The sequence below is a fragment of the Colius striatus genome, chromosome 14, assembly GCF_028858725.1.
Source record: "Colius striatus isolate bColStr4 chromosome 14, bColStr4.1.hap1, whole genome shotgun sequence".
NCBI lineage: Eukaryota > Metazoa > Chordata > Aves > Coliiformes > Coliidae > Colius > Colius striatus.
Window position 1 is genome coordinate 1,557,945 of NC_084772.1, and position 17,137 is coordinate 1,575,081.

Genomic DNA, 17,137 nt, shown 5'->3' on the forward strand with positions numbered 1-17,137 from the left:
ACCTGGAAGCCTCCTGCTGTGACCTGTAAGCTGCAAACACGAGGCTCTGCACTTCACTTGGGAGGGAGGTACCATATGCACAGTCCCTGCACAAAACCTCCTTGAGAGAGCAAAAGGGATGCTAATTCCAGGCACTGGGCTCAGACACACAACCAGAGAGGTTTAAAAAGAAATGCTGACTAAATTAAGTGACTTGAGCTAGCAGATGTGCTCTTCAAAAGAGCACAGCTCTCTTTTAAATGTCTCTCCCATTGAAATGACATTCTCAAGAGGTTTTTGTCCTTTTTATTTACTTCAGGATCATCCATGAGGATGGCTTCTCTGGAGAAGATGTGAAGCAGTACAAGCCAGTGGTCTACAGCAACACTATACAGTCGCTGGCAGCTATTGTACGTGCCATGGATACCTTGGGCATCGAGTACGGTGATAAGGAGCGACGGGTAAGTCAGTGTCACCAGTGCTTGGGTACCTGGAGACTCCAGAGCTCAAACAGGAGGCATTGCCACAGTCTGGGTGTGTTGGAGGGAAAAGGAGGGAGAGGGGAGGATTTACCTCGCTGTTGTGTGCCTATTGCACGTGCAGTTTGTGCCACAAACAGAGGCATAGGCACAGTTGCACATAACGTGCCCTTTGCACACCTGTGCGAGGAAGGGTGCTGGGGACTCTGCATCACAACAGGCACAGCCTCTCATGCATCAGCCAGTACAAAAAGGGTCTGTTATCTAGGAACAGCCTGCACAGAGGCTCTGACAGGCTTGGGGAAATGGAGAACGTGTGTCTGTGTGTGTGCTGGGTACAAGGGCTGCAAGGAGAGAGGTCTCGGTGCTGTTCAAATCCCTCCCACCAGCTTGCTAATACAGGAAAGCTTGTAGGATTAACTTGACTTCTGTGAAGACTCTGCTGGCTTTCACTCACACATCCTCCATTCAAGTGGACCCAAACAGCAATTTGACTGGCAAACAAGAGGATGCATTACTTCAGTGAGGTTCTCTTAGGCAGCAGCCTTAGCATGTGTCTTATCAGAACAACTCTGTGGTATTTGGCAGCCCTCTCATGCCACACACCTAGGCCAGCCTGTCCTTTTACAGTTGCTGCTCTGTTGTTACTTTAACCAGCTGCCTATTTTTAAACAGTGGCTCCTCTGTCAGGTGCCCCTGCCAGGTTCCTCTGCCTTTCCTTTTGGCATTTCTGCCTCAGACCAAGCCCACGTGGGGAAACTCAGAGCCCTGGAGAAGTCAAGGCCACGCTTTTTGTGTGCTGCCATCCCAGAGACAGTAAAATTGCTTGGCTTCACTGGAAATAAGATGATTTCAGACCTGGTGAGGGCAAAGTCCTGTATGCCACCGAGTTCATCATGACTATTTTTAGGTAGCTATCAAATGACAGACGTACAACATGCCCCAAACTCCTTATCTGAGGGCTGATAGTAAAAGCATTCACAAGAGAGGATGCCAAGGTCCTGCTGTGGTGTTACTGTATGAAGAGGCACCTTATTTCTCCCAATTACAAAGGGGTATTTTTATTTCTTTACATGTCAGGATGTTTCCCAGGGGAACTCTAAATCCTGGAGACGTTTCCATCCCAAACCCAGGGGTGATACCCTGATGCAGCTCTTGTGAGCTTGCCGAGAGCGATGCTGACGGCTTTCGAACGGAACACGCTAATCTGTTGATTGCTCAATGACTCAGCTCTCAGCAAGGCAACATATCTTGTCTCAGCTGGAAAAACCTATGCCCAGGAAAACAGAAACAAATCATTCTTCATGTCTGATAAATATTCTGTGGCAGACAGCTCTAAAATGTCATTATTTTATGGGCTTTTTTAATTGCCTGAAGCCTTAATTTGAGGAGAGAAACTCCACACTGCTTTAATGCCAAGCGTGGCAAAGCACAGGGTGTGGAGGGGGAGAGCTGTTATCAGGACTGCCAGGAATGAGAGATAGAATACTGGGCTGCACAAAACATTGTGTCCCTTCATATTCCTGTGGAAGGGATGCCAAATGTTCCTGGGATCATACGACAGCTCAGGCTGCAAAGGAGCTCAGGAGGTTTCTAGCCCAACCTCCTCCTCAAGCAAGGTCAGCTTTGAGGTCAAACCAGGTTGCTCAGGGCTTTATCCAGTCTGCTCTGAAATCCTCCAAGGATGAGGACTGCACAGCCTCTTTGGGAAACCTGGTCCACTGCTTTCCTCCCCACAGGGTTTCTCCTGTGTCAAGGGTGAAGCCCTGTTGCTTCAGTTTGTGCTTCATGGCAGTAGGGATTCTGAGTTAATGCCTTGTAAAAAAAAACTAAGTCAGATGAAGTTCTCCTCAACCTAGTTTCCCCGAAAGTATGTAGTCCTGGAGGAATTGCTGCTGTCTTCCAGTGCTGTCATGCTGACTGCATACAGAGGAGCCTGCAACAAGCCACTAGAACCCAAGTAACGATCTGGGAGGGCTGATTCTGAGCCTGATGGAGCAACGTGCCTTCAGTCAGCAAAGGGGAAAGAAACCAAGTCTCTCAGTCCATGGCCTTCCACTTGCTCCTTTCTCTTAGTCAACCTCCACAGAAAGTTGCTGGTATTAGTATGAAACAGTATTTATTTGAATCTTACAAGGCAGTAGGTGGCTTCTGCTGCCCCACTTCTGTTATTAATGCACAGCTGCTGGAAAGAGAGGCCATTAGACAGGCCATTTGTTGGGCATTAGGCTACATGGTTCATCCCTTTCCAGGCAAAGCTTTTCTATTTTAAAAGTCATTCCTCAGCCAAGGGTTTCCAATGCACATCTTTTAGTGGGGGATTTTTCCCTACTCATCACTTAAGCCCCCAAGAGGAGAGAGATTGAGACAAGGAGCCTGGGTGGTGGCTGCTCCAGCCTGATTCAGCAGCATGGAATGAGGGGATGGGCCCCCAGGGACTTCTGGGATCTTACAGCTTCCCCCACCTCAGCTTCATGGGAGATGCATCTGCTCCTGTTATTCCCTCCAAATGACACCCTGACAGTGTTCAGAGAAAAAAACCCAACCAAACCTGCTTAACAAATGCCAGTGAGGTGACCTGTGCTTTTGCTATCGAGGTAAAACAACCCAGTCCTCTCTGAGTTATCATTTTTCTCCTGCCCATAATTACACTTTCAGTGTTTGGTCTAATTGAAGGGAAAGACTGGGGGAAGAGTCCAGACGAAGCTTTTTAGCCTTTCTCAGTCAGAGTGAGATCAGTGTAGGAAATACAAGCTCAAAAGACAAATCATGAGAAGCAGATGCTCCAGGTCTTGCTGACCCTTTCTGCTGATAGGAACCTGTCCCCAGGTTAAGAACAAAGCAGCCTGCATGTAGGATTTCACTCTTATCCATGCTCCTTGTAGAGGAGAGCGGGTTTTCTTGCAGCTGTGCCTAACTCATGACAGGTTCATGGCCCACAGGCAGCACCAAAGTCCTCGTTTCAGATCCTTCACTGCAGAGACGAGGGAGCACATCCTGCCAGCTCATGGCACATTGTCACCACACAGCCTGGAAGGTCAGTCTGAAGCTCCAGAAAAGCTGGACAAGCTCAGAGCCACAAATTCTTTACGTGTTGCAAGAGGACAGGTGAAAAAGCAGCAGACAGTGAGGAGACAGGAGCCAGCTGTGGGGACAGGAGCCAGCTGTGGGAGCAGCGTCAGTGTTCCTCAGCCCCAGGGCCATCACTGTCCTGGATCTGCATCCCCAGCTAGCCAAAGCAAGGGGTCACATGAAGGAAGATGGGAAGAGGCTTGATGTCTCTTTTGGCTACTCAAGACCCTTTGTCTGGCTCAGTCCTTACCTCTATAATCAGGTTAACAGGCAGGAAAGAGTCAGGCTGTAACACATACCCTCTGGATCAAACAGTTCTCTAAAGTGCAAATGTATTAATAAAGGGAGCTTCTCACTGATTCCCTTTCAGTCTGCAGAGACAGAATGAACAGGAAACAGGTTTAAAGCCAGGAATGCAGAAGCCTAGAGGGGTGTGAGCCCCTGTGCCAGGCTGCCCAGGGAGCTGGGGGAGTGCCCAGCCCTGGAGGGATCCCAAAGCCGTGGGGCTGAGGTGCTGAGGGCCAGGGGTTGGTGCTGGGCTGGGCAGGGTGAGGGGAGGGCTGGGACTGCAGCAGCTTGCAGGGCTTTTCCAACCCAAATGATTGTGTGATTGTGTGAACAGTGGGGTACATGCAGGAATGCCCTGTCTCCATCCCTGTCCTCTCTGCATGTGCTGAAGACAGTGGCAGGACCAGGGGTGCAGCCGCAGTCACTGGCTGCCTGCCGGTTGCTGGAAGGGAGCAGTGTGTGGGAAGATGTCTCTTAAGACCTGCTCCTGCTTACACTGGCTTTTTCTACTTGTCAGCTAAAGATATTTGTGGATTTGACTTCATTTCAGGCAGGTATCTGTTCAGACCATCTGATTCCTACTTCATGTCCCTGACCTAAGCTCTCTGGGAAATGCAAAAAAGCTGCTAATAACTTCAAAGAAGGGCAGGTGAAGGGTCACCACTGTGCTGGTAGGGAGCTTCTGTGTGCTGACTGCTGACCAGTGGGGGCTGGCAGGGCCCTGCAGAGCTGCTGCAGCCCCAGCCCCTGCTCCAGCAGCTTCCCCTGGCTCAGGGGGCACAGCAACGTGTCCAGCTGGGGTTGGAAACCTCCTGAGAAGGAGCCTCCACACCCTCCCTGGGCAGCCTGGGCCAGGGCTCCCTCACCTCAGCACCAAAGCACTTGCTCCTCCAGGGCCAGGGGAACTTTGTTCCCACAAGCCCTGCTGTGCCAGCTCTGGAGTCTCTCTAACCAAAAGCTTTGCCTTCCACATCCCACTAATGTATTTGTGTCGTTCAGAAATTCCTTCAGCCCCTTCACTTTACTGTGATCATTTATCAGAAAAGAACTTTGTAATAGTAAAGCATGCAGACAGTTTATGGTAGCCCTTTGTGCCAACTAAAAGAGCCTGGAAGAGTCTGCCTCCATGCCTTTGCTCTGTGTCTTAGGGAGAATCAACCTCACTCATCATCAGGAGACATCCTGGCCAAGTGAGCTGAGACCCACAGCCAGGCCCAGGAGACCTTGCCTTGCTTGGCTCTGGACTCCTGCAAAGCTGAAGTCCTGCTCACCAAGTCAATAACATGTGATGTTCTTTACAGAGCCAAAAAAGATCACCCCAGAACCGTGTCTGGTTCTCTGTAGTCATGCTAATAAAGACAGCCTTTAGAAGGGAGACAAAAGGAGCTCGTGTCATGGCTATAAACACATCATGGCTCGCTCTTGCAGACACAATTTGGCCTAGGAGAGCCATCCAATTAAATAAGCAGGTTCTAGGTTTGGAGGTTGCCAAGGCTTCATGTAGATTTTTACTTAGGCTAAGTTCATCAATCCCTGCTCCTTTCCAGCCTGAGTAATTACAACAGAAAGCTGGCGATTCGTTTGGGGCTGAAATGTGATCAGAGCTCTGGCACCACATGAATTACAGCTGGGTACAGGGCAGCAGTGGTGGTGATGAACAACAGTGAGAATGTCAGCCTTCTGCAAGTGTGTCACAGTGCTTGTGAGCAGGAAACAATCCTGAGCTTGTGAAGGAAGGAGATGATAGTGGCTCTGAGGAAAACAGGAGAGATGGGGACTCAAACAGAAATAGCCCAGAACATGCAATAGTGGTGGAAACTAGTGAGTGCTCTAGGCAAGCAACTGCATTGCATGGACACAACTGCACCCAGAGGCAGTATCAGCTGACCTTGCTTGCAGCAGAAGATTCTCAATCACTGTCAGAGCAATAAAACCCCAGATTTCCCCAGGGTGGCACAATACACACAGTTTGATTCAAAATTCCTAAAGAATGAAAAATGTCCCTGTGAAGTGGAGCCAAAAGTACAGGCTGGGGGTGAGCTGCTGGAGAGCAGCTCTGGGACAGGGACCTGGGAGTGCTGCTGGGCAGCAAATCAACAGGAGCCAGCAACGTGCCCTCGTGGGCAAGAAGCCACTGGCAGCCTGGGGGCATCAAGGGTGTGGGCAGCAGGGTGAGGGAGGTTCTGCTGCCCCTCTGCTCTGCCCTGCTGAGGCCTCAGCTGGAGCCCTGTGGCCAGTTCTGGGCTCCTCAGCTCCAGAGGGACAGGGAACTGCTGGAGAGAGGCCAGGGCAGGGCCAGCAAGATGCTGAGGGGCTGGAACATGTGTGTGAGGAGGAAAGGCTGCAGCCCTGGGGCTGTTGAGCCTGGGGAGGGGAAGCCTGAGCTCAGGGGCACCTCAGCAACACCTGTCAGTACCTAAAGGGTGGGTGTCAGGAGGATGGAGGTGGTCAGTTTTCTGTAGTGCCCAGTGCAAGGGGTGATGTGCACAAGCTGGAGCACAGAAATCTCCACTTAAACACAGGGAGCAAGTCCTTTGGTGCTGAGGTGAGGGAGCCCTGGCCCAGGCTGCCCAGGGAGGGTGTGGAGGCTCATCAGGATGTTTCCAAACCCACTTGGACACGTTCCTGTGCCCCCTGAGTGAGGGGAAGCTGCTGGAGCAGGGGTTTGGGCTGGGTGGGCTCTGCAGGGCCCTTCCAGCCCCTCCCTGCTGGGACTGTGTGACAGAGCAGGGCAGAGCGGGCGGCTGGCAGCCTGGTGTGTGGAAGGCTGCTCTCTGGAAGGTGCCACCTTGCCAAGCAGGTTATGTGCCAGTGTGATGTTTTTCACATCAGTCCTTGCTTCAGGATGATATGTGTAGTGTTGGCATGGCAACACTTTAATCCTCTCTGAAATGTAAACACTGGGTCTGGTTTTTGGGTTCTCCCCCTGGCCGTGGGCTGGTGGTGAATGGGCAGCAGCTGGGGGATGGGCTGGGATAGAAGCTCACCTGGCTTTCCAGCCCCTCTATATGGTCAGAAACCTGTCCCTAAGAAACAAATTTCTAGGGGATAAAAAACCCTAGTGCACTTCAGCATGATTTCTAAGCAAGCCAGATGAGAGTGATGCAGTCACACCTCAAAATGCCACTGAGATGTTCCTTTGGTGAGCGCTTGGCAGGAGCTGGGCGCTGTTATGTTGGGGACACTTGCCATCCTTGCTGCCTTCCCAATGCTGAGATGAGCTTTATAGGTCCTGTGAAACCACTGGCCAGAACACATGCCATCAAGTAAAATTAGCCTTTTCATTTGAAGTAAAACAGAGGTGGGAAAGCAATGTCTCAGGAGATCATTGATAAAAGAGAGACTGTAGTTATCTCACTCTGACTCCAAGCTCTAGTCTGAATCTAATCACATCTTTCACCACCCTTTAAAGATGGTGCCTGAGTCTTCCCAGGGAGACACAGTGAGAGGACAAGGCAGTGGTCACTGGTGCCAGGAAAGGGGATTCCAGCTGGACACAGGCTCAGGCTCACAGTGCTTTCCCTCTTCTTTGCAACTCCGTCAGGAGAGATCAGGACAACCCAGCCTTGAAGGGCCACCCAGCCTTTTGGCCATTAGGAGTGTGGATATCTGTTTATGAGAGGATCAATGAAAATAGGAAAGACCCAAAAGGGGGTTTTTAAATCATGGGTATTGCCTTCCTCTTCAGGGGGCTGCCAGGAGAAAAGCTTGTCAGTGAACTGTCCTGGCATCGTTTGCTCCCTGGCTGCTGGAAAGCTCAACCTCTTCAGGTGCAAACCCATCTTTAGAGCTGCTTTGCTTTTCTGGTGGTGCCTTTGCCTTCAGCTGATGTTTCAGCTTTGATTTCTGAAGTAATGAACAATGTGAGTCAACCAAAGGATCCTTGAAAAGGTTCCCCACCTGCCCCACAACTGTCCAGCATCCAGTTCACCTCTGAAAATGCCGACCCCGTGCCGTAGGGATTCTTTCCATCTCCTTAACTTGCAAGCTCTCTCTTTCCACTGCAAGAATAAACTTGATGTGTTTGACAGTGCCTTTCTGGATGATGCAGGGAGTATTTTTAGTTTGAAAAGAAGAAAAAAAACCCACCTCAGCCCTGTTCTCTTGGAAGAAGGGCTGCCTGCCTTCCCCTGTGACATTTGGTATTCAAATGCAGCTGCAGGTAGGGCTGCCAGGGAGGTGGTGTGACAGGGAAGCACAAAGGGGAGAGCAAAGCAGCCACGGGACTGTGACAGTAGCAGTGAATTAATGAGAGTTGGGGTGCTGCTTTGCACTCCCAGAAGATACCAGTGGAAGGTGGCTTCTCTGGGAAGCAGCAGAGCAGGACAACACAGAATGCAAGGCGTTCAAAAACATTTGGCAGGACAGCTGGAGCAGAGCCTGGAGAAGGTGGAAACCTTGCTGCCTGCAAGGGGGCTTCCTGGCAGCTCCTGGATCAAGGTGGGATGCAGGTCAGGCTCCACACCACCATCCTGTCCTTGCCAGAGGATGGCACAGCCTGGCCAAGGTGGATTTCAGCCCATGGGATGGAACTCAGCACAGCCGCTCCTTGCAGAGCAGACTGCACTGGCCTCGCCCTGGGTAGTGTCTGGTGTTGCTGAACAGTCAGGTGTTTGTCCTTCTCTACAGCCTTTCAGTCCATAAGGGGACTGAAGGATCTAATAGCTAGAACAGAAAATAAGTGTCACTGTTTGCTGCACTGCACGACCAATGTTCAACACACACCACGGCAGAGGCTCCAAATACGCTTGTAGGTGTTTCTGACTGTATGAGTGGTCAAGCACTCACTAACATCCTTCCAGAAAGTCACCACCACATCTGAGACTGAAGCTCAGATTGCATCTGGCCACAGACTGATGCAGGCAGGGTGCTGTCTTCAGGTATAGCTGCAAGTCAGCTCTCCCAGCAGCGGTTGCAGGTAACTCAGAACTACTCAGCACATTTCAAATCCATGTCAGTTATTAAGTGGATTTGTTTCCATCTCTTCTGGGAAGTGTTGGGAAGCACTGCTGAGTCACGCTGCTGACTCACCACTTTTAGGAATGCCATTTAAAAGACTTGTTTTCTGACTGCCTTCTGTGCTGCTCCTGTTATTTGGATGTCTCCAGATGTAAAATGAAACGGGGCAACCCTGGCTTTAAACAGATCTCTGGTGTGTAACTCCCAAAAAGGCATAAGACAAATGCCTTGGGAAAGGGACCTCTCCCTTAGGTCTGTCTTTTGATATTTATTCAGGGATTGTGGTGAGGGATAGCACAGAAACAGGGAGAGCACACACAGGCTGGGCTTTAACAGCTTGGGAGGGAGGAAGGAGAGCTGGGGCAGGTACTTTGCTATGCTTGGGCACGCAGGAAAGGAGGGATGGGAACATGGTCCTTCCTTGCACTGGGTGCTAGTAAACTTGGGACACAATATTCTCCTGCAGTGCTCTGCTCTGGCCACAGACCCCACAGCAATTCAGCCCCTCAAGGGACAGGGCATCAGGACACTTGCAAGAGCAGCAGGTTGGGAGGGAGGGCTGAGGGTGGGTGCTGAGTTGCCTCAGACTCTGCAAACAGCAGCTTTCCTGCATTGCTCTGGCAGGGAGGAGTGCAGGCATCTCACTGACAGCCCTTCACACCCTGAGATCAGTCCACGCAGGGGAGGAGGCATTTCATGGTCTGTGGCTGTGAAGTCTCATCCTTCCAAAAGGAGAATTGTGCTGAGCTGGTGAGGCAAGGACACAGAGGCTCCCAGCTGATGCACTGGCCCTGAGGAAATGGCAACGTGCCGTTGCTGCACCGAGGCCCTGCAGCACCCTGGGGTTGGAAACCTCCTGAGCAGGAGCCTCCACACCCTCCCTGGGCAGCCTGGGCCAGGGCTCCCTCACCTCAGCACCAAAGGACTTGCTCCTCCTGGGCCAGGGGAACTGTTTGTGTTCTAGCTCATGTCCATTACCCCTTGTGCTGTCCCTGGGCACCACAGAGCAAAGCCCATCCCCATCCTCCTGACACCCACCCTTGAGGCATTTCTCAGCACTGCTGAGGTGCCCCTGAGCTCAGGCTTCTCTTCCCCAGGCTCAACAGCCCCAGGGCTGCAGCCTTTCCTCCTCACACATGTTCCAGCAGCTCAGCACCTTGCTGTCCCTGCCCTGGCCTCTCTCCCTGTCCCTCTGGAGCTGGGGAGCCCAGAACTGGCCACAGGGCTCCAGAGGAGGCCTCCCCAGGGCAGAGCAGAGGGACAGGAGAACCTCCCTTGACCTGCTGCCTCCATGTGAAGACTTTATTACCCAAATACAGGTTATCCTGAGGCTCTTAATCAGAATTGTGTATGTTGGCAGTAACTGATTAAAGAACAGGATCTCATTAAACAGCTACAATTGCTGCAGCCCAGGCTGCCCAGGGAGGGTGTGGAGGCTCCTTCTCAGGAGGTTTCCAACCCCAGCTGGACACGTTCCTGTGCCCCCTGAGCCAGGGGAAGCTGCTGGAGCAGGGGCTGGGGCTGCAGCAGCTCTGCAGGGCCCTTCCAAACCCCTAAAAGAAAAGAAAAAGGATAATCAGCCTCCCCCAGGGCTGCAGGAGCTGCAAGATGCCATTCAGCCAGGTCAGGATGGCAGTGGCAGGAGGCCAGGCAGGCCTTCCTGGCTTTTCACTCAAAGGAAGGGAAGATGAAGCTTGGAAGCAGCAAAGCCCTCCACAGCTGCTGTAAAACAGTGTCATTTTGTCTTGTGATCAAAGACAGAGTGGAAATGTGCTGGAAGAAAGTGATGCAAATCAGCCCATGTGGCTCAGGGGTTGTGATAGATGGTCACTGGGGCCCCAGGATGCCTCATCCTTCCCTGCAGAGACCCACATCCACACCACAGCTCCCCAGAATCACTCCAGGCAGCACAGCACATCCCTCCTGAGTGTCACAACCCACTCAGGAGCCAAAGAAAATCTCACCCACGGGCTTTGAAGAAATTCCCTCCTTTCTGCTGTGCTCTTTTCGCTTTGCAGGGCTGCAGCAGTTCCCAGTTTGCAGTTATTCTCTCTGTGTTGATGGCATGCCTGTTGTTAGATACCTTTCCCTCGATAAGAAACAATCCCCCTAGGTTGGCTGTTCATAATTAAGTCCTCATTTTTCCTACAGATTGGCCTAAGACTAGATTCACTCCGTTGATGAGAGGGGAATGATTCTTGATTTATGCTGAAATCAGGGGAAGGGAGAATCGAGTGACACGTGGGAACAGTCCCACAGTAAAAGGCTCAGGGTAGCTACGTGCTCATCACCCACTTGAGAACACATCTTCTGCATTTTGCAGCTATCCCTGAGCAGATGTTTGCTGTTTGATGTGAAGGGAGGGTGAGTAATGTGATCTTACCTGCTGGATGTACATCACAGATGTTCAGTCAGGTATCTGGGCTGTTGGGTCACATGTTGAATACAAGCAGTTACTTTTCAGTTAGGCTGACAGCAAAACAGGAGCAAGACTGTCCTGCAGAGAAATTGCTTCCAATTTGGGGAGGTTTTACAAGTAGGGCTGGGAGGGGAACGTACTGCACAGAGGAGATGAGCATCCATTAATGAGAGAGATACAAACAGCACCAAGATAGCTCTTCACAGGTTTGGGGAGCCAAAAAGGTGCCATCCTGTTCCCTTCTGCCTTCAGCAGCCTCCTTGCCAAGGGAAAGGCACAGTGGGACACAGCTGGAAGGCAGCTCAGCCCAGCTCCCACCCGTGTCTGTCCACCCCTGTGATCAAAGCTGAGCAGCAGGAGCCAGAGAGGCAGAAAGTGTTATCCATGGCCAGGAGAATATTTGGCTTGCCCATTGCATTGAGTTGTTCTGACAATGATGGGAGCTTTTAGTGGTATTCCAGGCAACAGGGGAAGGCTTTTTACTGAGAAGAGTTGCCAGGAGTGTGAGTTAGTTCTGTAAAGTTATGAGTTAGTTTCTTCCAAGTGAGATCCAGGTCTCATCTCCATTCCTCCCTTCTACATATCACCACATTTGTGTGCTGCTTTGCAGGGCAGGTTTGGCAACAGCCTCTCTGGAGGCACAGTGTGACATTTCTGTGCATGCCAACAACAGGGGAAGCTCAGGCCAGTTTTTCCTCACTGCTTCACCAGCACCTTAGCCAAAGTTCTTGAAGCCATTTTCCTTCCAGCTTTTATTCTCCTTAATTCTTGTCATTGGTCCTGTAAGCTTCAGAAAGCTTTTCTCCTGCAAAGTTCCACTGCAGTTATATGAGGCATGCAAAGGTTTCCAACTGGTGGTATTTGTACTGTCCTTGTTGGGGTCCCTTTGTTTTCAACAGGCTTTTGTCTCACTGCAGCATCCCTCCATGAGCATGGCAGGCAGCCCCTCTCGAGCCACAGACCTTTTGATAGCCAGCTGAAGTTCTGCTTCTCTGCCTGTGTCTTCCCATGCTCACATCCACTGGTGAGATCCTTCACCTGGGCAACAGCAAGGGGCTGAATGTGCTGGCTGTGGTTGGCATGTGGCTGCTGCTACTGCAGGCTCCTGCACTCCAGAGGCAAAAGAGGTACTGAGGCTGAAGGCCATATGCATCACTACACTGGATCATGAGCCAAGCTCAGGCTGGTCTTGTGACAAATGAGTAGGCAAAAATCCTTATTTGCTCAACTTTCTCTCCAAGAACAAAACCTCAGGGAAGGCCACAGGACAGTCTGTAGTGGCAGACAAGGCTCTGCAGGGCTGAGCTTTTGGCTCAGCTGCTCTTTGTGTCATTGCAGCCTAAGCCAGGAGCAGCTTCTGTTTCTTTTTGGTGATCCAAGCAAAAAACTCCCATGCACAAAAAGTCCCCCAACCCAAAAGCCCTGAACTGTATCCCAGGAGGAGGAAGAGGGAGCCTGTCCCCCAGTGTGAGGACGCAGCAATTGCAGCAGTGAGGCTCTCGGGCCCTGAGGTTTCAGAAGCCAAGGGCTGGACCCAAACTGCTCCTCTGCTTGTTTCACAGCCATGGGCTAGATGCACAGACATTTCACCATACTGAATCAGCTTAAAAGCCAGCTCTTGAGCTGACAGCCCCTTTCTGGCTCCCCTCTTCCCATTCCTGCAGGGTGCAGAAGCTGGCGCTGCGACATCTCACGCCGTCCTCTCCTGGGTACCGCTGCAGGGCGAGACGGCGTAGCGAGGCCTGCCCTGCACCTTTGGCAACAGAAAACATGCTCAGCTGCTACATTTATCTGGGAAAAGATGTTGAGGACAGAGCTGCTAATAGTAATCCACACAGGCAGCAGCTCTGAGCTGCCTTTCCACCACTAATCATCTGTCCCTTGAAATCCTGGGCTGCTGAGTCCCCACTTGTGGGGTCGTGCTGCTTGTCAGCCTGCATCTTCAGCCTCGTTTCTCTGGGCTGACCCAAGAGCACAGAGGGTGGAGGGAGTGGACAGACTGTTGCACCATGTCCCTTTCTCCTTTGCCATCGACTTTGCAAAGAGGAAGTGAGCAGATAATGAAGAGTGAGGGCTGATGAGTAGGGGAAGCTTGTCACTCCACAGTCATTCTATTAACTTGCTTTGAAATCCTCCAAGAACTAATTGCAGAGCTAGTGAATCTTCAGTGATGCTGTAGTGAGTGGGCTGAACTCAGTGTAAGTCCATCACAGAGCACCAGCTTTCTGAGAGTTAAATTCCAGATGTAAACAGATGTTCTCCCCAGCAGCCCTCACAAACCCTATTACACACATCAGGCAGCACCAGCACACCCTGTGCTTCTGAGCCCTGTTCTGTCAGAAGCTGTAGGGTGTTGCCTGGGATCAGGAAGAATTAGTCCAGCCAGTTCCTAGAGCCATAAAAATCAGATTTCCCTTCATACTTGATGATGCAGTTCTTGGTTCAGACCAGCAGTGGCTGATGAGATGCTACACTCAGCACTGCAAAGGAGATTTAATAGTGCAAGGACAGTTTCCAGTGAAGTGTTTGTCCTTCTCCCACCTACCAGCACTGAACTGGGTTCTCCCTTGGCTGTTCTAGCGGAGGAGCAATCCACAACAGGCTCTCAGAGGGCCAGGGGTGATGCTGACTTTGCTCTATTTCTTCCTCACTGAACCAGACAGTTACTTTTAGATTGGACATTAGGAAAAGCTTTTTCACTGAGAGGCTTGTTAAGCATTGGAAAGGTGGTGGAGTCCCCATCCCTGGAGATATTCAAAAGACATGTAGATGAAGTGCTGAGGGACATGGTTTAGTTTAGTGATGGTCCTGGCAGTGTGAGGTGAGTGGTTGGACTTGATCTTCAAGGTCTTTTCCAACCATAGTGAGTCTATGATTCTAAGATTCTGTCCTGGAGGGCATAGGTCAGGTCTCACTCCTGCCTCAGGACCAGGAGCTGAGGGAAGTATGAGTGCTTCCTCCTAAGGCAAGTGACAGGATCTGGGGGAGCTTCACTCAAGCACCCTCCTCAAATGGCAGCCTGAGGCTGGGCACACCACAGGGAGACACTGACTTCATTCCTGGTTCCTCTCAGCTGGCCTGGAAGGGCAGGCTGCTAATGAAAAGTGCCCATCGATGCTTGTGGTAAAGGCCTTAGCTCTGAGAGGTTAAATTGCTCCAAAGCCACAGAGACCCAGCCCTTGGCCTCCATCATGGGGTTCCATATGGAACCAGACACCAGGGTGTTGTGTGTAACAATTGGCTGAACTGCCAGCACCTTGGTGCACACAAACAAAGTTAGAGCTGTAAATCCAGGGTCTCTGAAGCAGTGCCCAGCACCAAAACCCAGACAGATGTGTGCTGGGAGAGCTCAGAAGTAAGGTGCAGAAGGAGAGCAGATCCAGTTCCATGTGCAGGGCCACCAGCAAAGCTGCTGAGATGGTTGTTCCCAGCTCTCACAGGAGAGACAGGGGCAGTAGGTTCTAGTTGGATGCTAAATAGTGCAGCAAGTGGTGGAGTGATAAAAGTGGCGTCTCTGCAGCTGTAACGGGTTGTTGTAAAGGTCAGGTCTGTGTGTACTCTCCCAGCTCTGTGAATAGCTGCTCCTTTCATCCCCAAGTTAAGCTTTTGAGTGGGACAGGCTGAACTAAACAGGGCTAAAGCTGTCCCATCCGTTATCGCTGGGAATGGCTCGTGTCCAGGGGCAGGCTCTGCCTCTGCAGATGCAACACACAGCGTGGCACAGGGCAGAGCTGAGAGGCAGCTGGCTCACGTGGCCCATCCTCACCACCAGCCCTCTCCTGAGGCTGCAAAGGCTGCAGTGCCCCTCTGAGGAGAGGCAGCAGCGCCCCTCTGCCAGCACAGCCAGCAGCCTTGCCTTCTGCACACCCTGCCCAGGGCTGCTGCGTTGCAGCTGGGCTTCTTCTTCCACCCCCAAAGGTGAGATGGCAGGAAAGAAACTCTGGCAATCCTGCCTCTGTGTTTTCTGTCTCTCATACTGAGTCCAAACAGAACCCCACAGCCCTGATGGCACAGACTGGCAGCTCTGCTGTGTGCAGATGAGGCTGTGAGGTTTTTGCCCCCCAGGTTCCTGGAGGTAACACAACTCTGCTCTTCCCATGCCTTTATTGCTGTCCCTCTGTTGCCATGGCAACAAGGTGCTTTTAATTGGAGTGTAAGAAAGAAAATGAATACCCAAGCAGTTTATTAAATGTCAAATGAAGTCGGGTGTCTGACAGAAATGCCCCCTGGGCCCTGAGGCAGGAGTGTGGTGACTCTCCAGGCATTCCTTCAGGAGCAGGACTCCTCCAGCAGACAGATAACAGTGCCAGAGGGGAAGGGCCTGTTCATTTGGGTCTGCATGTTGCCATCATCTTCAAAGGAGCCATCCTCCCTTCTTCACACGTCAGTCCAGGGATGTTGGAGCCAGCCCCAAGGTAGCTGGCTCAGCAAAGCCATTCCTATGTCCATGTGTAGGGGGAGGAAGGCTGATGTACTTGCAGGCTACACTACCCCTCAGCAGCCTACACTACCCAGTCCTACTGCTGCCACCATCCCCTTGTGCCCCAGAGGGAAAACCCTCAGGCAGGAGATGAAGCCATGCCCGTTAGGAACAGAGCATCTGGTCCAGGAGCCCTCTGGATCAGCAGCCCCAGGTGCTAGGCTGCTACAGGTGAGGCAGGTTGAGAGATGCTCCCTCAGTGAAGGCAGCTCATCTCCAACCAAAAGCTGTCTGTGCTCAGAGACAACATGAGCTGAAGGACGTGGTTGTGGAGCTAGAGCCAGGCAGAGTTTGAGGCAGGAAGACCTTAAAGTGGTGTGGTGTTTGGTGAAAGCACTGACCCTGTGATATGCTTTTGCATCACCACATTTCAGGCAGCAGCTTTTTGTTGGCCTCTCCAGCTGTCCCATCCATGACCAGCTTATGCATTATAACAAGAGTATAGCTCCCAGTGCTGTCTGAGGAGATGCTGTAGCTGCAGGCCTGTTCCACAGCACTCTCGTTTGCCCCATCACGCCACCTTGAAGTTTTGTATCCACTGTATCATGCAGGGGGAGCTCTTCAAGGGTTTGAAGCCCTGTGCCACTATGATTTGCAGAGAAAGCTGATGTGGGTTCACATGGCAACATCCCATTGTGATGTCTGAAAACCTAGGATTGAGTGTCAAAGCTTTGCTCAAACTTAGGGGTCACTTGATGTAAAGCATGGCAGCTCAGAGAAAGCTGGCCAGCCTAGAGAAGGTTTTGCAATCCCAGTCACTTCTGACCTTTCCAAAAGGACTGGATTTTCAAGAGTCCATATTTGGTAGATCTCCAGAGCAATCTACATTGAAGTTTGTGGCTGACATTCAAATCTCTAAACTTGGAAATGAGCCTTTGCCACTTGAACTGGAAGGTTGTTCATTCTAGAGGGAAAGGTCTTGGGAGCAACTGGGCTGCTGTGGCTAGGCAAACATGACTGGATTAGCAAAGGGCAGGGTTAGACATTACCCATTCACACAGTGTCATGTGCAATAGCAGGAGAGGTGTGGGCTGACTCTGTCTGGTAGTGTATGTGCATGCCACTACTGCTGGCCTTGTTTGTGTGGAGCCACTTTGACTCATTGAGAAAGTCCTTAGGAGGTGGGAACACTAAAGGTTTCTTAAATGCACTGGTGAAATTAGCCCTAGGAAGTGTTCCCTTAGGTCTTTCAGCCTTGGACCTCTGATATGCTCCTTGCAAGTGTTTATTGAAAGTAAGAACAGACCCAAACACATCTCTCTGGTGGTCAAACAGTGAGAAACTCCCAGTAAGGCTGGAGAGGCCCTGGGATGCTTTCAGGGAGCTGTTATCAGCTGTTTAGTTTAAGAGCTCCAATTTAGGAGAAACAAGAGCTTCTAAAAGTGTTCTGTACCTGCCTCTGCCTCCAAGGATGGGAACCTCTGCCATCCTGCACATGTTTGTTAACACAGCAGCAGCATT

The 17,137-nt window shown here is 51.3% G+C and overlaps 1 protein-coding gene across 1 annotated transcript in view; it reads left to right on the forward strand.

Annotated features, from left to right (window-relative positions):
• The window catches only part of GNAO1 (G protein subunit alpha o1), a 142,860-nt gene that overhangs the window by 54,943 nt on the left and 70,780 nt on the right, over positions 1 to 17,137 (forward strand). The window contains exon 3 of the mRNA XM_062007512.1: positions 299 to 440. Within this exon, the coding sequence (XP_061863496.1) occupies positions 299 to 440 (142 nt within the window). The remainder of the gene's footprint in view (positions 1 to 298; positions 441 to 17,137) is intronic.